Source organism: Doryrhamphus excisus, chromosome 1 (genome assembly GCF_030265055.1).
Source record: "Doryrhamphus excisus isolate RoL2022-K1 chromosome 1, RoL_Dexc_1.0, whole genome shotgun sequence".
Classification (NCBI taxonomy): domain Eukaryota; kingdom Metazoa; phylum Chordata; class Actinopteri; order Syngnathiformes; family Syngnathidae; genus Doryrhamphus; species Doryrhamphus excisus.
In genome coordinates this window covers 7,543,969-7,568,000 of record NC_080466.1, presented here as the reverse complement: position 1 = coordinate 7,568,000, position 24,032 = coordinate 7,543,969, and the positions used below count along the sequence as shown (strand labels likewise).

At 40.1% G+C, this 24,032-nt stretch overlaps 2 protein-coding genes and 1 long non-coding RNA gene across 4 annotated transcripts in view; 1 reads left to right on the top strand and 2 right to left on the bottom strand.

The window, feature by feature from the left end:
* The window catches only part of mast1a (microtubule associated serine/threonine kinase 1a), a 58,886-nt gene extending 46,903 nt beyond the window's left edge, over positions 1-11,983 (bottom strand). Inside the window, exon 1 of the mRNA XM_058090587.1 lies at positions 11,238-11,983. Coding sequence (XP_057946570.1) covers positions 11,238-11,276 — 39 coding nt within the window. The 5' untranslated portion in view covers positions 11,277-11,983. The remainder of the gene's footprint in view (positions 1-11,237) is intronic.
* A 5,353-nt stretch (positions 11,984-17,336) lies between these two features.
* On the top strand, positions 17,337-18,934 carry LOC131140610 (uncharacterized). Its single transcript, XR_009132430.1, has 2 exons — positions 17,337-17,921; positions 17,997-18,934. It is a non-coding gene; the product is annotated as an uncharacterized LOC131140610 (long non-coding RNA).
* On the bottom strand, positions 18,689-23,492 carry rnaseh2a (ribonuclease H2, subunit A). Of its 2 annotated transcripts, none has more exons than XM_058091190.1 (9): positions 23,361-23,466; positions 23,006-23,137; positions 22,101-22,172; positions 21,514-21,640; positions 21,357-21,444; positions 20,375-20,512; positions 19,686-19,773; positions 19,480-19,603; positions 18,689-19,130 (listed from the first exon to the last, which is right to left on the bottom strand). In XM_058091190.1, exons 2-9 carry the CDS (start codon positions 23,130-23,132, stop codon positions 18,980-18,982), a joined length of 915 nt encoding a protein of 304 aa, XP_057947173.1. In that variant the 5' UTR covers positions 23,133-23,137; positions 23,361-23,466; the 3' UTR covers positions 18,689-18,979. The 2 variants fall into 2 exon arrangements, with proteins under 2 accessions (XP_057947173.1, XP_057947165.1); XM_058091182.1 differs by having other exon boundaries at positions 18,690-19,130; positions 23,006-23,134; positions 23,361-23,492.
* Positions 23,493-24,032: the final 540 nt, after the last annotated feature.

Below are 24,032 nucleotides of genomic sequence, written 5' to 3'. Positions count from 1 at the left end.
CTGATATTTGATCTGATATTTGAGGGACTTGGCTGCATCTGCGTTTTAGAAGGGAGCGGATGCAGCTGAAGAGACCCAGCAGAGGTGGATAAACCTGCTATTCATTCTGGATTTCAGCTAATAATGTGAGAAGAGTAGAAATAAATGCATTGTGAAATACAAAATACAAGTTGTGGATATCAGTATTTTGGTAATGTTCTGGTAAAATAAGCATATTGGCTTTGTTTGGCTTGAAATAGTCTATGAAAATATTGGTATGGGCCAATTTCACTCATGTATTAATTGGGATCCCTACATACTACGGTATATGTCACTTTAAAAATTCCCAGCATAAAATCTACATGACTTTGAGACAAAGGCTGTTTTCCTTTCTAAACATAACACCAAATCATATTACGGTAAAGTCATCTGAGCTGATAATTGTAATGTTGGATGAGAATCAGGCCTGTGCAGTTTTGCCATTATGAGATTAATCCGATGACAACCAATCTGTCGTCAATACTCAGGGGCTCCAAAGAGACAGGAAACGCCAGCTTTAGTGGAGCAAAAGTCAATTTTAAAACAGTTGCTGTTCTTTTTACGAGGACGGGACACAGCAGTTACAGGGGCCTAAAGTGATTAGGCGTCAGTGGGACGCATCTTCTCCATTGCACTTGTTGAACCATCCATTCCCTATTAAAGTTTCTTAAAGTCAGTGTTGGGAAGCTTGACTTACACATCTGTTGTTGCCTTATCCAATAAGTCTCCACACTGTTACAACATCAAGGTCAGATGTTGAAAATCAACACGAATGTATTAGAACAAATTAGGTCCCAATAGTAAATGGTCTTCTATCTCATCATATGAGCTGTCTTGCATTCATATATCCTCTCTTCCCTTTCTGTCTTTGCAATAACAACACAAGTGTTACAAAGGCCCCGAACAAAGACAAGCTGATGAGACACGACTCGACAGCTGCAGCTCTCACATCAAAACAATTCTCACCAAGCATTCGCAAAAACCAAACTCAACCTATTTTAGTTTTGGCACCACGAGACACCGACGTCGACTTCTTTGCCTTGATTTTCAAAAATAACTGTTTGATCTGTGTTGGTTTTTAAATAAATAATGCAATCACAAACAAAGATTGCATGCTAGAGTGATGATTGTCTTCAAACCTTTTGGAATTGAAGTACAGCGGTCCCTGCCACTATTACGTTTTTATTTTCAAAAACATACAAATGAATAAGGGCGGCACGGTGGTCTAGGGGTTAGCGCGCAGACCTCACAGCTAGGAGACCAGGGTTCAATCCCACCCTCGGGCATCTCTGTGTGGAGTTTGCATGTTCTCCCCGTGCATGCGTGGGTTTTCTCCGGGTACTCCGGTTTCCTCCCACATTCCAAAAACATGCTAGGTTAATTGGCGACTCCAAATTGTCCATAGGTATGAATGTGAGTGTGAATGGTTGTTTGTCTATATGTGCCCTGTGATTGGCTGGCGACCAGTCCAGGGTGTACCCCGCCTTACGCCCGAAGACAGCTGGGATAGGCTCCAGGACCCCCCGCGACCCTCGTGAGGAAAAGCGGTAGAAAATGAATGACAAATGAATAAATCATGCTATTTTGTGGTTGAACACAACCTATTATAAGTAAAATAAATATGCATATCTAAGCATTTTCAAGCATAAAAATGCCTAAATGAACAAAAAAGTAAATTATAAGGTACTTAGAAGACAGACATTGAAGATATGTAGTATTCTACACTGGTTACTAGGTGTCAGTAAGGTTACTGTAATGCTCGGTGAGACACACACCAGATTTGATAGCCAGAACAACAGGCTTTTATTGCAGGTTTGAAATTCTCACAACAGGCACAATAATACCTAATAAAACACCCTAACAAAAACAAAGGCAACTGATGCAGCCGTAAACTCAACTCTGAACCCCCGACATCACTTCCTATCACGTCACGTCACGGGTATATGAATGTAAAGGTACCTAGGCCTCTAGGGGTATTATTCCATGTGTAGAGGGCTCTAATAATGTTAAATAATATTATTAAGCATTGTATTGAGAATGTTGTAAACAGGTTTTTAATGACATAACTATAATATTTATTAATATGGATGGTCAGGTCTGGAACATCTCTCTAGCTAGGAAGTTTTCCAGATGCTCTTATTTGAAATTCTATATGCAAGTTAGCTCAATAACATGATTGTTACACATTGTATATTCTGCATCATAAGACACTCACTCTCCAACACATAAACAGGATATGCGTAAATGTTTTTTATTTAGATTTTCAAAAACATGTACTCCTATGTAAAGGGACTACACTCATTTAAAACATGCATACTTTTAAGACCCGACCTCTGAAAAGAATCAGAATTGAAAATAGTTAGGATCTGAATCAAAACCTACAATTTCAAAATCTACTTCTACCAAAATATTAATGACCAACAGGGAGTCTGTGCATGTGTGCTTTTGCTTGAATATAATTTTAAAGTGAGAATGACATCACCCATCATGGGGTGCTTTTACTGGGATGGCTAATGAGTTACATCATCAAGAGGAAGTATGCTCGGCCAGAGTGTCTCAGAGAGCATGTGCTTGCGTGTGTGTGTATATGAGTGTGTGTTTAAATATGGGGTGGTGAAAGTAGTTAATGGCTGAAACCCCAACACCTGCTCCCTCTTGATGTCTGCCAAATGGCAGCTATGTATTGTTGCCATGTTACTTGTTCGCATCCCATTTCACACAACCGTGTGGAAAATTGGCTTTTCTTGTAAAATGGACCTTGAAAAACAACAGTAGTGGAAGAGTTGTAAGCCGTTGCGAATGAGAAGGAACATATAAGGTGAATATAACTATCTACTGTATAGTGTAGGGACCTGGTGAAAAATCCCATTATAGCAAAATCATGACATTACATCACTACTACTATCAGGCCATGGAGCTGCTGTTTCAGGTGGATGATAAGGTGTCTTCTAGGGATCGACCGATATGTTTTTTTTTGGGCCAAATGTGGCCCGCTGGACACTAGTTTGAGGCCCCCGCCTTGATATGAAAGTTTAATGTTAGTGCGGCCCGCGCAAGTTTGATATGGATGCTGTATGGTATCATGTACCCAGAAAAAATTATTACGTTTGATTAATGTTCATGTTAAAGGTTAAATAACTGTTAATAGTTATCCTCCCTATCCGTGTGGAAGTGGTAGGTTTTTGGCTATTTAAGTTTATAGGAAATAACTTGAAGGCTACCATTTAGGTCGCTAGCTCTCTAGTTTGCGAGTTACCATGTGTCTCAAGACCCTGCAGTTGCGCAATATGTTGTAAATAAAAAGAGTATAAATGTGACTATAGTCGTGTTTTGTCATGTCTACAGGGCTCTAATAATGCTTTGTTAATTTTAATCTGAAAAAAATAATTTGTCTACCCACCAACTATATGTGGTTTCTTAAGTTTTTATTATTTGCCGTTTTATTATTATTATTATATTTATTTATTACTGATTGATTTTCTTTATTCTTGATTTGTTTATTTATTTTTCATCTCATTTTGTGTAGAAAAATAAAAAGTAAGATATTTGAGAACAGTGGAATGTTTTATCAGAGCTTTTCTTGTAGAAAATTGGAACCAAAGCAAATTTTTTTCATTTTTCTGTTTTTAATAAATGCGTTTATTTATTTATTTTTTTAAAACCTGATGCGGCCCAGCCTCGCCCAGACCCTAGCTCCAGTGGCCCCCAGGTAAATTGAGTTTGAGACCCCTGGTCAACATAGACGGGTTGTCAACATAAGAGGGACGGACATCAGGTTCCACTGTATTAGACTAGAGGTCACTACTTGAGGATACACTCTCCTCCAAAGTGTATATTAGCAAAACAAAACTTTGGTAAACCTAGTCACAAATACTGTAGCTTCCAGAGCTCCAGTAAAAACAAAAAAATAGACAAACTGTAAACAGCCTCACAGATGCGTGCATGCGAACACATCCCTGGCCAAATGAATGCATTATGTAGAGCATCCGTGCCACAACTACAAATAATTAATTTGCTCTTCAGTCACCTTGCCATGTTGCAAAGGAACCCTTCGAAAACAGATTGAAATATTTAACAACTTTTTCTGCTTAACACATGACTGACGTGATTTTTACGTTTATATTAACCCAAGGAGTAAACATTAACTGGAATGGGAAAACTGGTTATTGTGCTCAAGGCCGGGGCAGAATCATAGCTTCTGTTCTGTTTCTGCTACCAAAAGTTGTCAGCAGATTGCTATCGGCAAATATCACTGTATTCTTCACTGGACGAGTTCCCAACCTTGGAGATTGACTTCACAAAGCCTTCAGAGAATGTTCTGCCTGTACATTTACTATTACATCCCTTGTTGGATTAGGCCAGTGGTCTCAAACATGCGGCCCGTGGGCCAAATGTGGCCCGCAGGACACTAGTTTGAGGCCCCCGCCTTGATATGAAAGTTAAATGTTAGTGCGGCCCGCGCAAGTTTGATATGGATGCTGTATGGTATCATGTACCCAGAAAAAATTATTACGTTTGATTAATGTTCATGTTAAAGGTTAAATAACTCAATAGTTATCCTCCCTATCCGTGTGGAAGTGGTAAGTTTTTGGTTATTTAAGTTTAAAGGAAATAACTTGAAGGCTACCGTTTAGGTCGCTAGCTCGAGTTTGTGAGTTAGAATGTGTCTCAAGACCCTGCAGTTGCGCAATATGTTGTAAATAAAAAGAGTATAAATGTGACTATAGTCGTGTTTTGTCATGTCTACAGGGCTCTAATAAAGCTTTGTTCATTTTATTCTGAAAAAAATAATTTGTCTACCCACCAACTATATGTGTTTTTTTAAGTTTTTATTATTTGCTGTTTTATTATTATATTTTTTATTACTGATTGATTGATTTTCTTTATTCTTGATTTGTTTATTTATTTTTCATCTTATTTTGTGCAGAAAAATAAAAATTAAGATATTTGAGAACAGTGGAATGTTTTATCAGAGCTTTTATTGTAGAAAATCGGAACCAAAGCACTGAAAAAGTTTGTATATTTTTCTGTTTTTAATAAATGCGTTTTTTGTTTTTTTTTTGAAAACCTGATGCGGCCCAGCCTTGCCCAGACCCTAGCTCCAGTGGCCCCCAGGTAAATTGAGTTTGAGACCCCTGGATTAGGCTTTATTAGCCATTACTCCCACTAGTTCCCGTATGGTTGACAAGTGGTTAGCATTTTTGCTGCACATTCAGGAGATCTGGGTTTGAATCTCCACTGGAAGATCTGTGTTGGAGTTTGCATGTTCTCCCCATGCTCTGCCTCCCAATTATCCATAGGTGTGAAAATGAGTGTACATGATTGTACGTCTATATGTGTCCTGTAATTGGCTGGCAACCACTACCCTCCCTCTCGGCCAAAATCAGCTGGCCCAGCTTGCCCATGACGACTTACACGTCATCTAATGAGGACAAGTGAATGGATGACATAATTGTTTAGGAAGCTCAGGGCAGTTAGACAATATGTTCTGTTAGAGAACTTACCTCTAATGTACCTAATGTTCCGTACCAAAAAATCTGATTAGGAATACATGTACTATTATATGTCTATAAGTCATACAAAGGTAAACTATGCAGGAAAGACATTTTATTCAAAGGGAGGTTGAGGGCAGCAAGAAAATGGCAAAGTGGAGAGACTGTGGAGTATAATACTAAAGTGTACAGAGCAAACGCACTGTAAGATGGAATCTGTTTATTCTTGTCATTTCTAGACTTTACGTCTCTAAAGGATTGGAACCCTGTCTGACTCAGTACAAGAAATAACTGGATTTTCGATAAAAGAGGAAAACAATTTTTTGGGTGGAAAATTTATAGACTATATCTTGTTACAGTAAGTTACAGTAATAATAAATGAGAACAAATTCACGTAATGTGAATAGGTTGTATGCTAACGTATGTTATTATGAGAAGAGGAATTGCATCTACCTGCAAGTCATTATGGATTATATGACAAAATATCGGGAGAATGTCATCTGTGATGAGTCATATCCGTCGGAATTGTCGCATATTATGTTGGATTTTTTTTTTTGGTAACTTGACAGCGATGAGGCGGTGGTGGGTCAGTGATATCATCACTTCTCGTATTGCCTGTATACACGGCAGCGACAAATTGGGGTATTCAGGTTTCACTCGGGAAGCATATGCACAAGAGTGCCCTCTCGCGGTTGTCTGGTCGCCAGCCAATCACAGGGCACATATAGACAAACAACCATTCACACTCACATTCATACCTATGGACAATTTGGAGTCGCCAATTAACCTAGCATGTTTTTGGAATGTGGGAGGAAACCGGAGTACCCAAAAAAACACACATCAAACTCTACACAGACTGAAGGTGGAATTGAACTTGGCTCTCCTAGCTGTGAGGCCTGTGTGGTAACCACTCGACCGCCGTGCAGCTAGTAGCAAATATTATACAACTGTTTTCAATAACCAAAAATGCAATACATGGAACAAAGCAGTGAGGGACAAACGTCTGCTCCTTCTTCCAGAATGACTCCTCTACACTTAGAACGTTAGAAATGGAACCGCTGCCCAGACGAAAATATTGGACACATAATTTTTACGAATGTGTGTGTGTGTTTGTGCCTGTGTGATGTCCTCTATACCCCTGACAGCAATGAGACTCAAAACACACAATGATTTGTGTCTGTAAGCGTGTGTCAGAGTACAAGTACTACAACTGATGGCACAATAACCTTCACTTTGTAAGTTGAGATGAAAATATCTCATCTCAAAGCCAAATAGCATTAATATATTCTCACAAGTAAAAGCTACAACAAAGGCTTAAACCAGACAAGAAAAAAAAAAGCACACAGCCTTTATTCAGTAGGAGGTTGTAAAATCATAATAATCACCATGATTTCATTTTCATAGTCAACTATGTTGCCTTTGTTGATAGTGCTGTTAGCAATGCACTGCTAATCCAGAAATATTTTGGGGGTTTGTCAAAAAATCTGAAAACATTTGTAGCATTTTTTACCGTGCATGTAATTGAAAACACAAATAGACTAAATGGAGCCCACCTGATGGAACCCATCACTGAAACATAGCCCAGACTCAAAATTCAGCCTTCTGAATGATGTTAAATGTCTATGCCTCCCTTTCCGGCTTTAACCACAGCCCACACTGAACAGGGATGCTTATGTTGTAATAGCCACTTAAAATGGGGTCTATGTAGCCCACGGCTGCTGTCATCTTCTCCTCCGCCAACCCCCCCTTCATTTAGGCCTCCGGCATTTTTAGGCCCGCTCTTCTGCTGGTGGTCAGTATTCCTCCCCGAGGGCCCAGAGCTCTTAGGCCACCATTAGTCCTCCTAATGGGCCTGACAACTGTGCCACATCCTCAACATTTAGACCTCCTCTGACTCAATATGGATATCGACCACTTCAGGGGGGAAATTGAGAGCGAGAACAGGGTTAGGAGTCCATTTGATATGCACATATGGGCATCAACACACTAAAAGTGCAGTGAGTGTAGCTTGGCCTCATAAGTCCGATTGGATTTGAAAGATTTGAAATTTCTCACACACACTCTACAAGTCACACGCTGTAATTTTAGGGTGTTTAGCTTGATCACCACAAAAAAAATTGGTTCACACTGTTAGGGGAAACACAAGAAGGGCTGGGTGAAAAACATAGCTGCCATCAAATAAAACATCTTTGCAGAGCCAAGGGGGAAACTTAGCAACGAATTACCCATAAGTCACTGACCATTTGTCTAATGTACTGCAAAGCATTTTGACTACAACGCATAGGGAGCACGACAATTGTAATATGGAGATGTGAGAAAATTATAACTCCATGGATTGTCTTCAATTTTTCAAAAGACTGTAGTCGTACGACCAGTCCACAGTTTATGGATGGATGGATGAATAGTACTATTTTTTTTTTCACACAGAGCCATACTAATAATGTTGAGCAGTATGGGTGTGTACAAGCCGACTGTGGTGCTCAGCACATTCAAAGTTGATCATTTTCTGACTCTGGTTGCATGGTTATATGACGGCTCAAATGTGCCTGTCTAACATCTCCCTATATAACTGACAAAGCAAGTAAATCCAATAGAAACATCAATTAAGGGACCCACATTAACTTCACCACCAACTCGATTTAAGTAGATCATTTTGTTTAATGTCCTTCAATCCAGCCTACATTGTGGCCCATTTACTGCAAACTGGGCAACATTTGCACAGGAAATCATCCAATTGTGCCATTCTATATTTTATAAATGATGAGCAGTCGTGTGCAGCAGATGGTATAAGACGAAGCGGAGTGCTTTCATTGCAGCTAAGTGGTAAATCAGTAGCTCTGCATCATGGACACGTACACCTTCACAAGATTCATGCCTGCCAGGGAACAAACCCTTGTCACCAACATACTAGATGTGTGGGCTAATCTGCTGTCAGTACTCAAGGCTCAACTAAGCTTATTATACATGTGAAACTCATAGCAGAGCTTAGTCACCCACTATGCTTGATAGCATTTTATTAAGTCATAATAACGACACCGTATAGCTTACCTTTTAGCAATAGCAAATTATGGTAAATGTAAAAAGACATCTTACTGTAAAGTAGTGTATTATACACTAATATGATGTGTGTTTCTTCCACAAAGTACATTATATTATATACAATACACTCATATGTGACTTTACTCCTCTGTATACACCAGTCATTATTTGCACTAAGACCCATTTATCTTTATTGTTATATGTTATTGTTATTTCAACAATGATAGTATGTCACTTGTCTAAGCAAATTAATATTGCAATGAACAGGCATTATGTTTGAGGTAAAGATTTGGAGAACCAAAAATAGGGAACTAATACCACAGAGGGCAAGTGAGAACCATGGTTTTACGAACTATCCAACTCACTAGTATATGATGTGCACTAGTTGTCCAATGTAATATAAACAGTATAATACAGTGGGGCAAAAAAGTATTTAGTCAGCCACCAATTGTGCAAGTTCTCCCACTTAAAAAGATGAGAGAGGCCTGTAATTTTCATCATAGGTACGCTTCAACTATGAGAGACAAAATGAGAAAAAAAAATCCAGATAATCACATTGTTTGATTTTTAAAGAATTTATTTGCAAATCATGGTGGAAAATAAGTATTTGGTCACCTACAAACAAGCAAGATTTGTGGCTCTCACAGACCTGTAAGTTCTTCTTTAAGAAGCTCCTCTGTCCTCCACTCGTTACCTGTATTGATGGCACCTGTTTGAACTGGTTATCAGTATAAAAGACACCTGTCCACAACCTCAGACAGTCACACTCCAAACTCCACTATGGCCAAGACCAAAGAGCTGTCAAAGGACATCAGAAACAAAATTGTAGACCTGCACCAGGCTGGGAAGACTGAATCTGCAATAGTTAAGCAGCTTGGTGTGAAGAAATCAACTGTGGGAGCAATTGTGAGAAAATGGAAGACCTACAAGACCACCGATAATCTCCCTCGATCTGGGGCTCCACGCAAGATCTCACCCCGTGGGGTCAAAATGATAACAAGAACGGTGAGCAAAAATCCCAGAACCACACGGGGGGACCTAGTGAAAGACCTGCAGAGAGCTGGGACCATATTAACGAAGGCTACCATAAGTAACACACTCCGCCGCCAGGGACTCAAATCCTGCAGTGCCAGACGTGTCCCCCTGCTGAAGCCAGTACATGTCCAAGCCCGTCTGAAGTTTGCTAGAGAGCATTTGGATGATCCAGAAGAGGATTGGGAGAATGTAATATGGTCAGATGAAACCAAAATAGAACTTTTTGGTATCAACTCAACTCGTCGTGTTTGGAGGAGAAAGAATGCTGAGTTGCATCCAAACAACACCACACCTACTGTGAAGCATGGGGGTGGAAACATCATGCTCTGGGGCTGTTTTTCTGCAAAGGGACCAGGACAACTGATCCGTGTAAATGGGAGAATGAATGGGGCCATGTATCGTGAGATTCTGAATGAAAACCTTCTTCCATCAGCAAGGGCACTGAAGATGAAACGTGGCTGGGTCTTTCAGCATGACAACGATCCCAAACACACCGCCCGGGCAACGAAGGAGTGGCTTCATAAGAAGCATTTCAAGGTCCTGGAGTGGCCTAGCCAGTCTCCAGATCTCAACCCCATAGAAAATCTTTGGAGGGAGTTGAAAATCCGTGTTGCCCAGCGACAGCCCCTAAACATCACTGCTCTAGAGGCGATCTGCATGGAGGAATGGGCCAAAATACCTACAACAGTGTGTGAAAATCTTGTGAAGAGTTACAGAAAACGTTTGATCTCTGTCATTGCCAACAAAGGGTATATCACAAAGTATTGAGATGAACTTTTGTTTTTGACCAAATACTTATTTTCCACCATGATTTGCAAATAAATTCTTTAAAAATCAAACAATATGATTATCTGGATTTTTTTTTCTCATTTTGTCTCTCATAGTTGAAGCGTACCTATGATGAAAATTACAGGCCTCTCTCATCTTTTTAAGTGGGAGAACTTGCACAATTGGTGGCTGACTAAATACTTTTTTGCCCCACTGTATCACATCCAACAATGTAATATAGGAGTGGGACAGGAGGACAGAAATGTTAGCAACACTAGCATGTTGTCAACACTCACTTTCAAAGCAACACCAGGCTTTTTAACCTACTCGTTGGAGAAAAATAAAATGATTAACCTTCCAGCCCCCACGTCTGGATGAAACTGGCAGGATAGTTTGATTGCGAGCTTTATTTTAAGATGTGTAGTGAAGCCTACTTTTTAGTTTATTTTTTTTAAATACAAAGCTGTTCTCCATGAAGTGTGGGTTCATCTAACTACAAGCTGGTCAGAGAGGATATGTCCATGATGGCTTTTCCTTCATGAAAACCCATATATTTGGTGCTTATATTCAGGCTATTTGGCATATTCCTTCCATAACATTACAAAGTCCATCCATATACAGTCCAACTGTCAAGCTGGAGCCTATCCCAGCTGACTTTAGGCGAGCGGTACACCATTAACAAGTCATTCATCTGCATAACATGGGACCTTCAACTTCTGTTTATCAGTTAGAACATTTTTAGTGTGAGATTATGTTTGACTTATGTTTTCTGCATTATCTACCCCATTATGAACAGGCATTATATATAAAATGGGTGTTTCATGTACATAATGCTGTTATTTTTGTGAATTTTTTAATTAAAAAAAAAGAATGAAAGGTTCCTACCTGAAGCCTACGTCTTCTAATGATGCCAGAGTCATCCATGGTGATACCTCCTGGAGAGTTTCTCTGCCCCTTGCAGTTTAGCTTTTTTTTTAAGTGACGTCAGAGTAAGCCACACTGTCACGTGACTTCCGCCAAGCACGCGCCGCTTGTCAATGGAGCTAAAAATTGAAGCGTTTCATTGCTGAATTTACATCATTCGGCAGCAAAGGTGTGGATATGACGATGAAAAAGCTCCCATTGAGTGACATGGATTCAAAAGTAAACACCAATCGAACGTAAACGGCGTGGAAGTGTCCCTCCAGCGCCGGACCCCATGCTGGGAAGGTGCTACGGGTGCGCGTGCTAGCTCAAGTCCCGAGAATGAAAACACCGGAAACGACCTAATTGTTGTCAGCTTTCGAGAAAACGAACCTATCCCTCCATAGGCCAGTCCACGGCTGAGATGGTGTACATGTCACGGGAGTTGAAGCAAAGCCACCGTGCTAGAGTTCCGCGCATGCATGATCACACCCGATCAACGGAACATCCTTCCGATGCACATAAAGGCGACACCATTGTGGGCGTGCTGCTTTCCGTCCTAGCGCCGCTCAGCATGGATGCACATGAAAGCACCGTCCCCGCGCCGAACATGTGTCCTCTCACGTGCATTTCATTGTGTCCCTCTCTGACTGACGGCTTCTTCTCCCCATCTTCAGCATCTCCAACACAACCACCCACTTCCTACTAGACGGTGACGTTTAACCCCTCAGACGCCAGACGCTCTCCACTGAGTGTGCGCGGATACATGGGAGGAAAAGGGGGGGTTGACAGCTGGGACCCCGAGAAGTGGCTGTGGCTGTAAAGAACGTGATTGCATTGATCGCCATGATGCAACATTGTAGCCTTTTGTCTGCATGAGGCATTGATAAAGTGTCAGGTGACCAGACGTCCTGTTTTCAGAGTACATGTCCTGTTTTGAGATACAGCCATCCTGGATGTTTACCAAAGTGATACAAAATGTCGTGGTAGAGTAAAAACATTCACATTACTATTACTATGGCTGTAGGAAACCTCTTTGTGTAGTTTTTATTAACTCTACTAGTAGCTGCATTTCAAACATGAGTCGCCAGCATCCTCCAGCAGCAAAATGTTGGTTGTGACACTCAGCTGTTGGTGTGCAACTCATATTGTAGTATAGAAGTAGTAAGTAGTAATACTAAGTAGACTTGATTATCTCAGTAGTATCAAGCAGTTCGCTCTGTATTACAACATTGGATCTGTTGCTGTTTTGTTGGTCGATATACATGGGTACCGGTTTATAAATGCCATGTAATAATAATCCAACATAACAAGCTCTATCCAATTTAACATTTAACACCATAGCCATAATTAGTGCAATTACTGTATTCCCAATTTTGCTTTAAAAATACAGTTCCAGCTTCATCTGACAATAGTGACCAACCAGCTAAGAAAGTATGACAAAACTAATTTTAGCGGATGACAATAAATTACCGTAACGACATCAATAAAACATGCCATTTTGGATCAATTGTTTGGAATTACCACATCTGCCATGAGTCAATTATAATTGCTGACCTCCATCACTGAAACATGATGCAGTGTTACAAAAGATCATCTGTCCACTGTCCACATGTCCTTGTATTGACAAGTTAAGGAATGATCCAATCGAACCCTTAATGTTGAAACTGCATGGTGTGTCCGGAACTGCTTACTAAAGTGAAAGAACACGATAGAACAAAGTCCATCGCATTGTGTCACTTTTTCGCTTTTTAAAAACAGAACCACAAAGGTTTCTGTGGGTTGTTGTTAAAGTGGTCATTACACCAAATGTTATTTTTGCCATGCAAATTAACATTGAAATGCATATTTCATGTGATAGATGAGTGGTTGCATGTTTTCATATTGCTGTGGTGCATACATATATTTATTTTTTCTTTTTTTTAATAATACTCGCTCGTTATGTGCGTCATCTGCAGCATCAGATGGGCACATAGGACACTTGTTTTGATAATATGCCTCTGATCAAGGACTGGGAATGAATGTGTATTACCGGCAGCTGCTTTTACCATCAACTGTCCTGATTATCTTTCCTCATCGAATAAGTTCAACCATGGAAAACATGCCATGGTGGCGGTAAGTAGATCCACATTTTTTTCTCTCCAAGATGAATTCTACAAAGGATAGCGAAACAGGGACTGGTGAGGATCACTGCAAGTCAAACAACATACTGTAACAAGCTAACATAACTCTCTGTAAAATATAAATACCAGAGAGCATTTGCATTTGATGCTAATCATTACTGTCTACATGTTAATGAAAACACCCTAATGTGCGTATGACGTGTACACACATGACTATATGAGAAAGAAAAAGGTGTTATCCTTGCATCAGTGTCAGCAGGTGAAATATCCCATTTGAAGTCATGACCCAGTTAGCAGCTTGTCGCCTTCCTCTATTATGTAGGGGGGGTTTGTTATTAACATTAAATAATTAATGAAAGCGCATGAATTTTACATTTTTTGGTGTGTTCATTAGTTGTATGATTTGGATATATAGGGAAGGTGGTGTCACCGTGACACTAGCTATGGGCAAAAAGCAGACACAGACAAAAGCTTTCAGAAATGATGTCAGCCTGTTTCAAAGGATGCCCCAAGGGGGGTCACGTGGGGTCAGCACTCACAACCAAAAGCCTGGCAGGAATGGGATTTGCAATATGTCTGCAGCTTTCCCCGACATGCTAAGCCTGTTTCACAAACACCACATCATCTCTTCATGAACTGCATGTCAATGAAAATGATTCAAAGAACAAATTTCTGTGATTCATTAAAATGCCTACGTTAACTTTCATGTTAATTAAATGTGAACAAGAATTTGTCATGTAACCACTGAATCAAGTCATTGTCCCAGCTTATTTTAAAAGCTTCTGTTGCAGCTGAACCGGGTTGTATTGTGTCTTGGAGAAAATTATGTTAATTCAAAAGCTTCCCACTTTAATAGGAAAATAGCATGGAAAAAATATTATTCACTCTCAGTGCCCTTGAAGCTGAATGCCGGGTCAGCTCATTCAGATCCAACTCATCTATCAGGACTGTGCAATCTAACAATCTTCCCAGAAAATATGCAGAGTGGTTTTCTAATTCCCTACACAGGGGAGGTTCTTGTAAATCATTTCTTTGAATACACATAAAAAATGCAATTTTGGTTAGCATTCTTGCTAATTGTCCATTTCTTTCAATTGGAAATAATATTTAGTTCCAAGGTCAAACTGTCCCCATCTTAAAACCTTTATGAACTGGCGTTTTTTTAACTTTTTAATTAACGATTGAACATTCTTAACAGCCATACAAGCGTAAAGTTAACAGGTGTATAATGTTCGCTCACTCTGTGATGGAGACAGTGTGTGAGAAGGACACATAGGCATGGTTGCTGAAAGCTAATCAGCTGTGCTTGTTAAACATAATGGTCATACAAGGGTAAAATATAATTTAACTGAACTGTGCATTAAGTTGTACTTCAACTGTCATAGAAAAGAAGTTAAGGACTCAAAATAAAAATCATAAATACATTTTATAATCACTGCGATGGAGGCATAGCGTTTTAAGGATGTGGAGAGGGAATGTTGTCAAACGTGAGTAAACTTCTTAACTTAACTTAAATAAACAGCTAGATAGTAATATAGTAAAACAACCACTGGCGGATGAGATTGCAATGCTCCACAGAACAGGAAGATGAACTTTTATTGTGCTTTTATTTTGTATGGTGTACTTCCTGTCAGGTGTAGGGTGCAGTTGCTTCACCCGAGTGGAACTGTGTGCAACTGGTGGCAATCATAGACAAGTTGGGTTCATAATCCCAGCATCGTCATAAGGCACTGGTTCATTACCTTGGTTTTCTTTGCCCGTGCCATCACCCAAACATTCTTGTTTCTGTTGCTGCTTTCTATGGCAGTGTTAGAAATGGAATATGTTCCACTCTGTTCTGACTCACCAAGACCTTTTACTTGGAACAAAAGGCACTCTCTTCTTTTTAACCTTCCTCTTGTGTAAGAGATGGCGCTGACACGTTTTAGATTTTGATTAAGACCCATTAACAAAAGACACACACACACGCGCAAGAGGTGTGTCGCTTATCTTCACTAGGGTTGCGGGGGTATGCTGGAGCCTATCCCAGCTGACTTTTGGGCGAGACATGTGGTACACATTTGACCGGTTGCCAGTCAATGACAAGGCACATAGAGACAAACAACCTTAACATTCATACCTATAAAGAATTCAGAGTGGAATCAGAAAATGCCAAAGAAAAACCTGTAAGGTTACTTCTTTAAATCACTAAAGTACCCACTCCCCTTATATCTCCCTTTTTCTTATCCTCATATCCTCCAAGTGCCTGAAAAACCTTGCATTTCCCCTCTCAATCTTCTGTGCAAGTAGGTCACAGACTCCAGCAGTGCTAAAAGCCTGATGTCTGCAGAGGAGCTCCTTTAAATAAATCACTGTGTAATAAGCAGATATACATATCGAGATAAGAGACGGGCTGGAGGTGAAGTCAGGTGAATTCAACAGTCCAGCATGCTCAAGTAAAAATATTCAAAGGGATAAGTGGTGCCAACACTGAATGGGCATGCACATCCATGACAGTTTGGTTTAAAGCATTGCATTTTGTGTTTACTGTTGTTTTCCTAAATGACATTGACTAAAATAACATTTCCAGTCGACAACTTCAGAGTTCTTCCACTTTACCGCAATTATTATATTATACTATTTTCCATACTTGTATAACAAGAGCCAGTGCTGGGTGATACAATAAAGTAATGTAATAATAGTAAAGGAACACAACAACAAAAAAAATGTGTTACTTTTCAATTTAGTGGGAATGTACTGGGATACCCCCGTGAAGTGAAAATGGATATACTAAAATAGGTGTAGCAATAATTTCAGTGTGGTTTGGCAGTGTTAGAATCCTCTTTTGACCGGCTTGCCTTGTAGTCCACGAGTCCTTTTGATCCAATGGGGACACAGTGTGGACAGAAGCCGCAATGCGCATTATGTAAAAACACAACATGCAGAATAATGACCAAAGAAATGTGTACATCATGGAAGCAGGTATGAGAGTAGGCAATATAAGGTGAGAAAGAATGTTTCAAAAAATAATTCTCAGACTAGAGTGAGTCACCAATACACGCAAGTCTCATGTAAGCTTTCTGTGTCATTTGTGGAGAGGAACCGGCACAATCCCATTAATGTAATTCAAGGGAAGCTCTAAAAAGAAACTGGGACTGTGTGTAACAAGATAAGGGATTAAAGGCCTGCTGACCTCCACTATCATGTCAGCCTCAGCGGTGCGTCAATTAGAACGGAAATGGTTAGTTATTGATAGAGCCACTGGTACTTGGCATTTTACAGAAAGAAGCAAATTGAATGGTTGATGTTTTGCAGAACTAACCGCACTAATTTGTAAATGTTGCTACTGCTCTGGAATTCTCTAATACAAAGCTATGAAGTCAATGCCCTCTTCCTTTTGACCGTAGTGTTTTTATTTGATGGAAGGGTGGGAAAATGTGGAGATTTATAATAAAATATTAAATAATTACTTATGCCAAACATTGAATTAATCACATCCAATGACGATGGTAATTTTTTTGTTAATTTCCAAATGTTGGCCCTCAAAGACCTGATATTTTTAGTTTTCCAAAGATCTTATCTCCTCTTTGGGCTGTGTTGACAAACCAAGTTATTCATTCCCCAATATTGATCATGACTGCTGTGTCAAAGCTGACAATTTGTTTGCTAATGTTGTTGCTAATCTGCTAACTTCACCTCATGTGCCCCTTATGCCTTTGTTGTACTTTAGCTTACGGATTTTATTTGAAAAAATGTTTATTTCGGATAAGACGGACATGATCAATCAAGCAAATAAAGAACCAGTGGAGCATCTGTTACCCCAACTATTACAAAATGAAAAAAATATAAAGTATAAATTCTAAAGCCTATTTACTCGGTATGTCAGCACAGACTGATAAATGACCCTGATGATGGACATGTGACCTCCAGGAGTTGGCTGTACTTTGTGTTCATTTGTTATACCCTCTGTTAATTTGTTTCCAGACGGCTACTGGCTACAAGCCTCTGTCTAAAGAACACGACTCAGCCACTGCAGACAATGACAGGATGATCTAATGGAATTAAGGCGGCTTTGAGCTGAAATAGATCGCCACCTTAGTCCTTCCCTGGCCATGCTATGCTAGCTATTTTTAAATCCCATTGACGCAGAAGAACTGGCCTCTTAGAGGGACTAGACACGAGCCATGGATGTTATAAATGGACGTAGACCAAGCGATCAGAGGAGGAATCAAGACAGGACACAACACATCAAACACAAGGTGTGTCTTCCTGCCTCAGGACAAGCATCAAACCCACATAAGGCCAGCCGGTGAAGTTTGTTTCAAGGGAAACAACCAGCCATGGAACACGAGGCTCAAACAGTGGCCGCCACAGCAGCCTTCGACCGGGACTCATTCCCCAGGAAAGCCTTGAGGGCGGCCCCAAGAGGAGCATCGTCTCATTTCGTGGGGAGCTCCATTATCATCCTGTCATCGTTTGCGGTGTCCACTTTGGCTATGAACTGCGGGAAAAAGATCCAGGAGTCTCGGCACAAAGCTAGTGACATCTAGCCGCAGCAAAACAGGTGGATTCTGTTTAGTTGACTGTAGTGCAACATGTGCAACGTGTCATCATACATTTTGGTGTCTTCTGTGGTTAGTGTGGACTCATGAAGAGGCAAAGGATTCGCTTGAGAGCAAAGAACAGCAACTGGATGGGATTTTGGCAAAATTTGGCAACCATCTCAAGGACCAACGCCTTAAGACACTGCAAAAAAGGAACGGTATCTTGTCATGTCACGATGCCTCCTCTTTTGTTTACCTCACACCTGTACCCACTAGTCTCCATGGTAAGATGTCAAATATAGCGATTGTAGCTATTTAAAACAAGACAGGGGTCAAACCTCAAAATGTCTACTGTATTAAATGTGTTTAACACATAAGAGCCAAAAGCCAGCATTTTAAGCTGATATTTTTGTCTCTTATAAAATGATGCTGTTTCTGTATTAGATTTTTTTCTGAATCTAATCCAAATGTTTACTGAAGCAATCAAGTCACCTGCCTGCTTCTACCATTAATTGTTTGATATCACCAAGTGAATGGTTTTTCACTCGTATAGTGCTTTTCCCCCCTCCAAGGCCAACAAGGCACTTCAAAACTTAGCACATTTATCTACTGATAACCAGCATCAGGAGCAACTGTGGGTTCAGTATCTTGCCCAAGGTACTTCGACAGGATCACAGGAGGACGGCGTATCAAACACGCAACCTTCAGGATGGGAAACGACCACTCTACCACCAGGGCTATGTCACCCCCATCGAGCAATCATCTTCAAGAATATCTAAATGTATTGTGCAACTCATTTTTACAATCAGTGAGTGAGGATTTATTTCAATATCAAGTGTTTTTAGTCAGCCATGTAAAACTATTCTAAAAAAGTAAAATTGCATTTCCGTGCTGCCACTAGAGAGCAGTATCTGTATTAAAAACAATACATCTACCAGTATTTAAATGTTTTTCTCTTTCAGAAAAGGGATGTTTAAACAAACATTAAAAATACACACACAAACAGGACACAAATAAAGATATTTCAACAGTTGTGTTTTGAGTGGTGATGAAAGCAATAACAAGACCTTCAATTGCCTCAGAGAGTGTTGATGCTCTTCAGCCTCCGCTCGGTGAAGAAACGGTGTGTCTGTGTTTGGTTGTTGCTGCCACCTGGTGCACTGAAGTATGACAACATGGACCTCTTGGCTTGCCGCTGCGCTGCCTTCTCTCCATCCTCGTCATCGTCCCTGAGGAGGGATTGAATACGGGTTGTGGTAAACACTCATCTCCTGGGGTCAAATGTTTCAATTAGAAATCTAATTTTGGCTTTCACACATGAGCAGATACAAATGTTTGAATCAAAACCAGAGCTAATTTTGAAGCCTCTTTTCCTTTTTTGTCTGTCATGGGAAAAAGCAGAAAACTTGTTATGCTTTGAATTTATCAACTCCGCCAAACACGTCCTTCCCACTTTAAGGACCATATACCACCAAGGGCTAGGACACAGTGAAGAGTGTTTTAATTCTGGTTAATAAATCATCCTTAATCTCTGCATACTCCTCTGACCTAAAGTAAAACATGTTGTGAAGCACTTACCAGTGGACGGTCACCCCCTTGGAGTCAATTAAGGCTTGGGCCGTGCTCCAGCTGAAGCGCACAAACTGGGGGTAGCCAAACAGTGGATCCAAGTACTTCAACAACCACGCTTTGGTCTTTGGGTCTGCGAGTTAAAACATGTGGCATCAGAAGGCTATCTCAAACACTACACAGGAAGCGTGCCATTTTGTTACGCCAAGTGTTACCATTTGGGTATCCTGAGCCATAATCAGCATCCACCTCTCCCAGGTCCTCAAGGAAGGTCCAGTTCTTCACAGCATGGTCCCTGGCCACCTGATCAGCCAAACACAAGCATGACATGACACAAATCAAGATATGGACACATGAAAATGTTAAACTCTCTCTCTAAAAATGTACTGAAAAGGCTTAAGTACATCTATGTGACTTTTGTTACTTCTCAAAAAGGCAATCATCATAATGTATCTTTTTTTTTTTGTCCCGTCCAGCCATTGGGGCAGATATTATTGTTGATCTAAATGCCCTTACATGCTAGACAGATTTGCTCTGTGTCAGGAAAGGTGTTGGCTACAACTTCCCTGTACCATGAAATTTTATTTGCCGTTATTTGATGTTTTTGTTATGCGCATTTGGAGCGACCGGACCGGAGCAAGAAGAAACACAGAAAAGAAGAGTAGAGAGAGAGAGACAAAAACAGCAGCAACAACAATTCCCATAACAACAACAGTGACAAACAGGACTGCATCAGTTAAATGTCAATGATGGCTAAGGGTCACAATGGAGATGATATCAGTGAAATGAAACAGTCCAATTTACCAGGGGCTTATCATAATGTATCTTGAGTTGACAAGAGACTGCAAAGTTATAACAAGCATAAAAGCAGCTCCAGGACAAAGTACGATGCTGTGGGTCTGACCTTAGCACAGATACTGGCTGCACTGACAATTGGGAAGAGGGAGTCAGCTTTTGGCCTCACTGTCACATTGATGCCTGGGAACAGCTTGGAGAGCTTCTCCTCGTACTTCTCAGCAGGGCCAACTGTATCCACAAACACCTGCAGAGAGACTGGCGTTAATTCCCATTGTTTTATTGTGTGGGTGCTCTGACAATTTTCCTTCCTGGATTAAAACTGCAATTCGATCAGCCTATCCATATATACAGTGGATTTACTCACATTCCCGATGCAGCATGCAAGGTCCTGCAAATTGTGTTTTTTTGTTTTTTTTTGGTGGGAGGTTACATCATTTTTTCTGCTTGTGCAACCTCACCCTGGCTAGCCACCTCCACACCTCCACATTCACCAGCCCAGAACATAACATCCACAAAAAGCATGGACCGTTTCACTTTTGAGGTTTTTGTATAAAACAATATAAAATTGAGTGTCCGGGGTTACGATAACACAGAGGGATAAACCAGAAGTATTATAATGATAACAAGAGAGCAAGATTGTTAAGTGAACATGACAGGCACTAGGTCAAAAACAAGCTGGCTAGCTGCCACTAGAGAGGCAGTGAGTGCCAGGCAAAATGTGTAAACAAAGTCTAATGACACCAAAACATGAGCACAGGCTTAGCCTGTGACAAGCTGTCCTCAAATGACTCCGCATTTTACAACTTATTTTTTATTCTCACGATAATTACAAACAAAGTGAACATCAACACAAGATGGGTCACGTACTTTTATCTGTTTCACTTGTGCAAGTGCTAACGATTCTGGTGCATGCTCATCAGAATATAGTGTTTATGATACTTTAAATTGAATTCAAAAAATTATGGTCAATATGTGCAAATATAATTAGTTGTGTATGTATCTAAATAGTGTATATATCCACTCATACAACATATTACGTAACATTGTTAAACCCTGGCCCTACTTGTAAATATAAAACACTTACATACCTCTGTGAGCTGTACGCCACTGTCCAATGCAAACTGAACTAAACCAATGGCTGCATCATGTGATAGGGTATTCAGGTTGCATTTTGTCCTTAAAAAAAGACATGTTGTTAGAACACACACAAGGGCACGTGTACTGGATTGCACTTTACAAAAATACCTCTGTAACATACTGGTGGAGATCGTGTTAGGAGACAGAATGTGCAAGGCCCAACCGATTAAACTTTTGCTCTGATCCAGTTTCTGGAACAGAGTCTCTCTTTCTGCCTCTGATAGCGTTTTGGAATCTGTTCAAAAACACATGTTAAAATGAAAGACAGCATATGCTGCGCATATACATACTCTATGGTTTTATGTACTATATCGCTGTACAGGGAGTAAACTCTGCATTGTCGATGCACTGCACCCATCTCAGTTTGGAAGTTTAATTGTCACACTATTATAAAAAGAAGTTAACCAACATTGTCATTAAATAGAAATGCTGCTGTTCAGTAAGTGGCATTTTAGATGTCAAAACCAAAGACAGCTGGAATAGGCTCCAGCACCCCCGCGACCCTCGTGAGGATAAGCGGAAGAAAATGAAAGAATGAATGAAAACCGATGCTAGTGTGGATGTTGTCATATGTAAATATCTGGGATGCCGGCCCGTACACAAGTACACAAACTCAAATATAGAAATCCACAGTATAATAAAAACAGAAAGGAATATGTCCTAAATGAGTTGAGATGTTAGTGTCTTAGCATTACCTGCCACTTTCAAGTCCTTCAGCTCCTCTTTTTTGGAAACCGGACAGAAGCAGATTCCATACACCATTGGCCCTGAACCACAAACATGACACTAGTACACTGAATTCCAAATATTAAATGAAAAATAAAAGTATCACACAAATGGGTGATAAAAAAATGCCAATACATGCACACCTACTGTGTTGCCTGTGCTATTAGTCCTGTGTCAAATACACTACATGGTGTGATGAAGTTTATCACACACCTCAATGAAACATGGGGCAAATGCGCAGCAATGTCCAAACACTCAAAACACAGAAACGATCCACAACCAAAAGCACACAAACAGCACACACTAGCAGCATGCGTCTTTTATTTCGGATCATTTCTATGCTTGCAGTTGCCTTGGAATCAACTTCCGGGGACTGACAAGCACATGCATGTGATATTTGAGCAAGATTGCTTGAAAAAGATTACCACCATCACCGGCACTAAAGATACTTAAAAATTAATTGGCCTTAAGTCACTGACCATTTGTTGAATAATTTTAAAAAAAAGGATATCTGTGAATGTGTATCAAATTCGTCCAGAGAGATGCAATTTTAAGAATTACTTTTAATCATATTTTCCAGAATCAGCCTAGTGCAGCCCAAGTGATGAAGATGCAAGAAGAGGACAAAGTTTTATATACAGAAAAATGTTATCAGACACCTTGTTATAGTGTAAGTAGATTTGATTTAGTCATTAAAAAAAACATCAAACCAGCAGCGATATGATTAGATTGGCTCCAGTCAACTTTAAAGCAGAAAAAGTTGGGAGAATCCTTGCACTGACACACACCATCGGGTGTCCTAATTTGTTCACATGCCAAGATAGAGTTGAAAGGCGTAGACATATTTCATGCAAGAAGTTAATAAATAACATACCCAGAACAGGTCCTCTGCCAGCCTCGTCGATGCCCAGGCAGCAGTCTTCAGTTTTACAGATATCAGGAATGATGGAAGCCAGCCGGCAACTGACGGAATTATCCGCGTCAAAGGCACTGATATCCATGACTGCTGATCAAGAAGACATTTAGCGTACATGAAACAACGCCATGTTGATAATTCCTTGTACATAGGACAAACGGATTAGCTAATGCTTTTGGACGGCTAATGTTGCTAGTCCATGAAGCACATTAGTTTTACTCTAACTGCGACATTAAGAGTTCAATTGTTATTTCAACGGCTACTATAACGCGAGATGAAACGCGTATATCCATTAAAGTCAACCCAGTCTTACCTTACAGGTCAGAAACACTACTTTTCAGACTTAAAGTTGCATTATTTATGTTTATATATGACAGGAAACTCCCAAGCAGATTTCGCGCCTCACGATGACGTCACGCACATCGACACCAGATGTGTATTATACTGCCCCCCGAAGGCCTGGAGTTATACCTGCAGGCTGCAACTATCAAGGATGTTGAAGGTATGTTTTGTTGTGGGTGCATTTGTTTCGTTTTTACTCAAATATATTTAGAAAACCATGGCTCATATGTCCTCACACCTTTGTTTTAACTATTTTAATGTGTAATAATTTTATTGTTGTTGTGTTGTCCATACATTCTCCAAAAGTTCCCCCAAAATATGCCTAATAAAATCCGCCTTATTTAGATTAAAAGGACTGGATGCAACTGGCTCCAAATTCATTTTTTTGAAACCAAATTATATGAGAACACCGCCACCAGAAAGTTAGCAATGGTGGTTTAAAAGAACAGATTGTACACATTTGTTAAGTAGTTTTCAAAATTACAAATTACTAACTTGTACCCAAGTTATATGTCCGCAGCATGGGCAGATACACAAAAGCAGTCAAGCATTCAAGCAGTCAACAATTTGGAGTTATTTTGTGGTTCTAAGTTATATCTTCAGTGATAGTGTTAACATTATTAGTTAACTCTACCAGATTGAT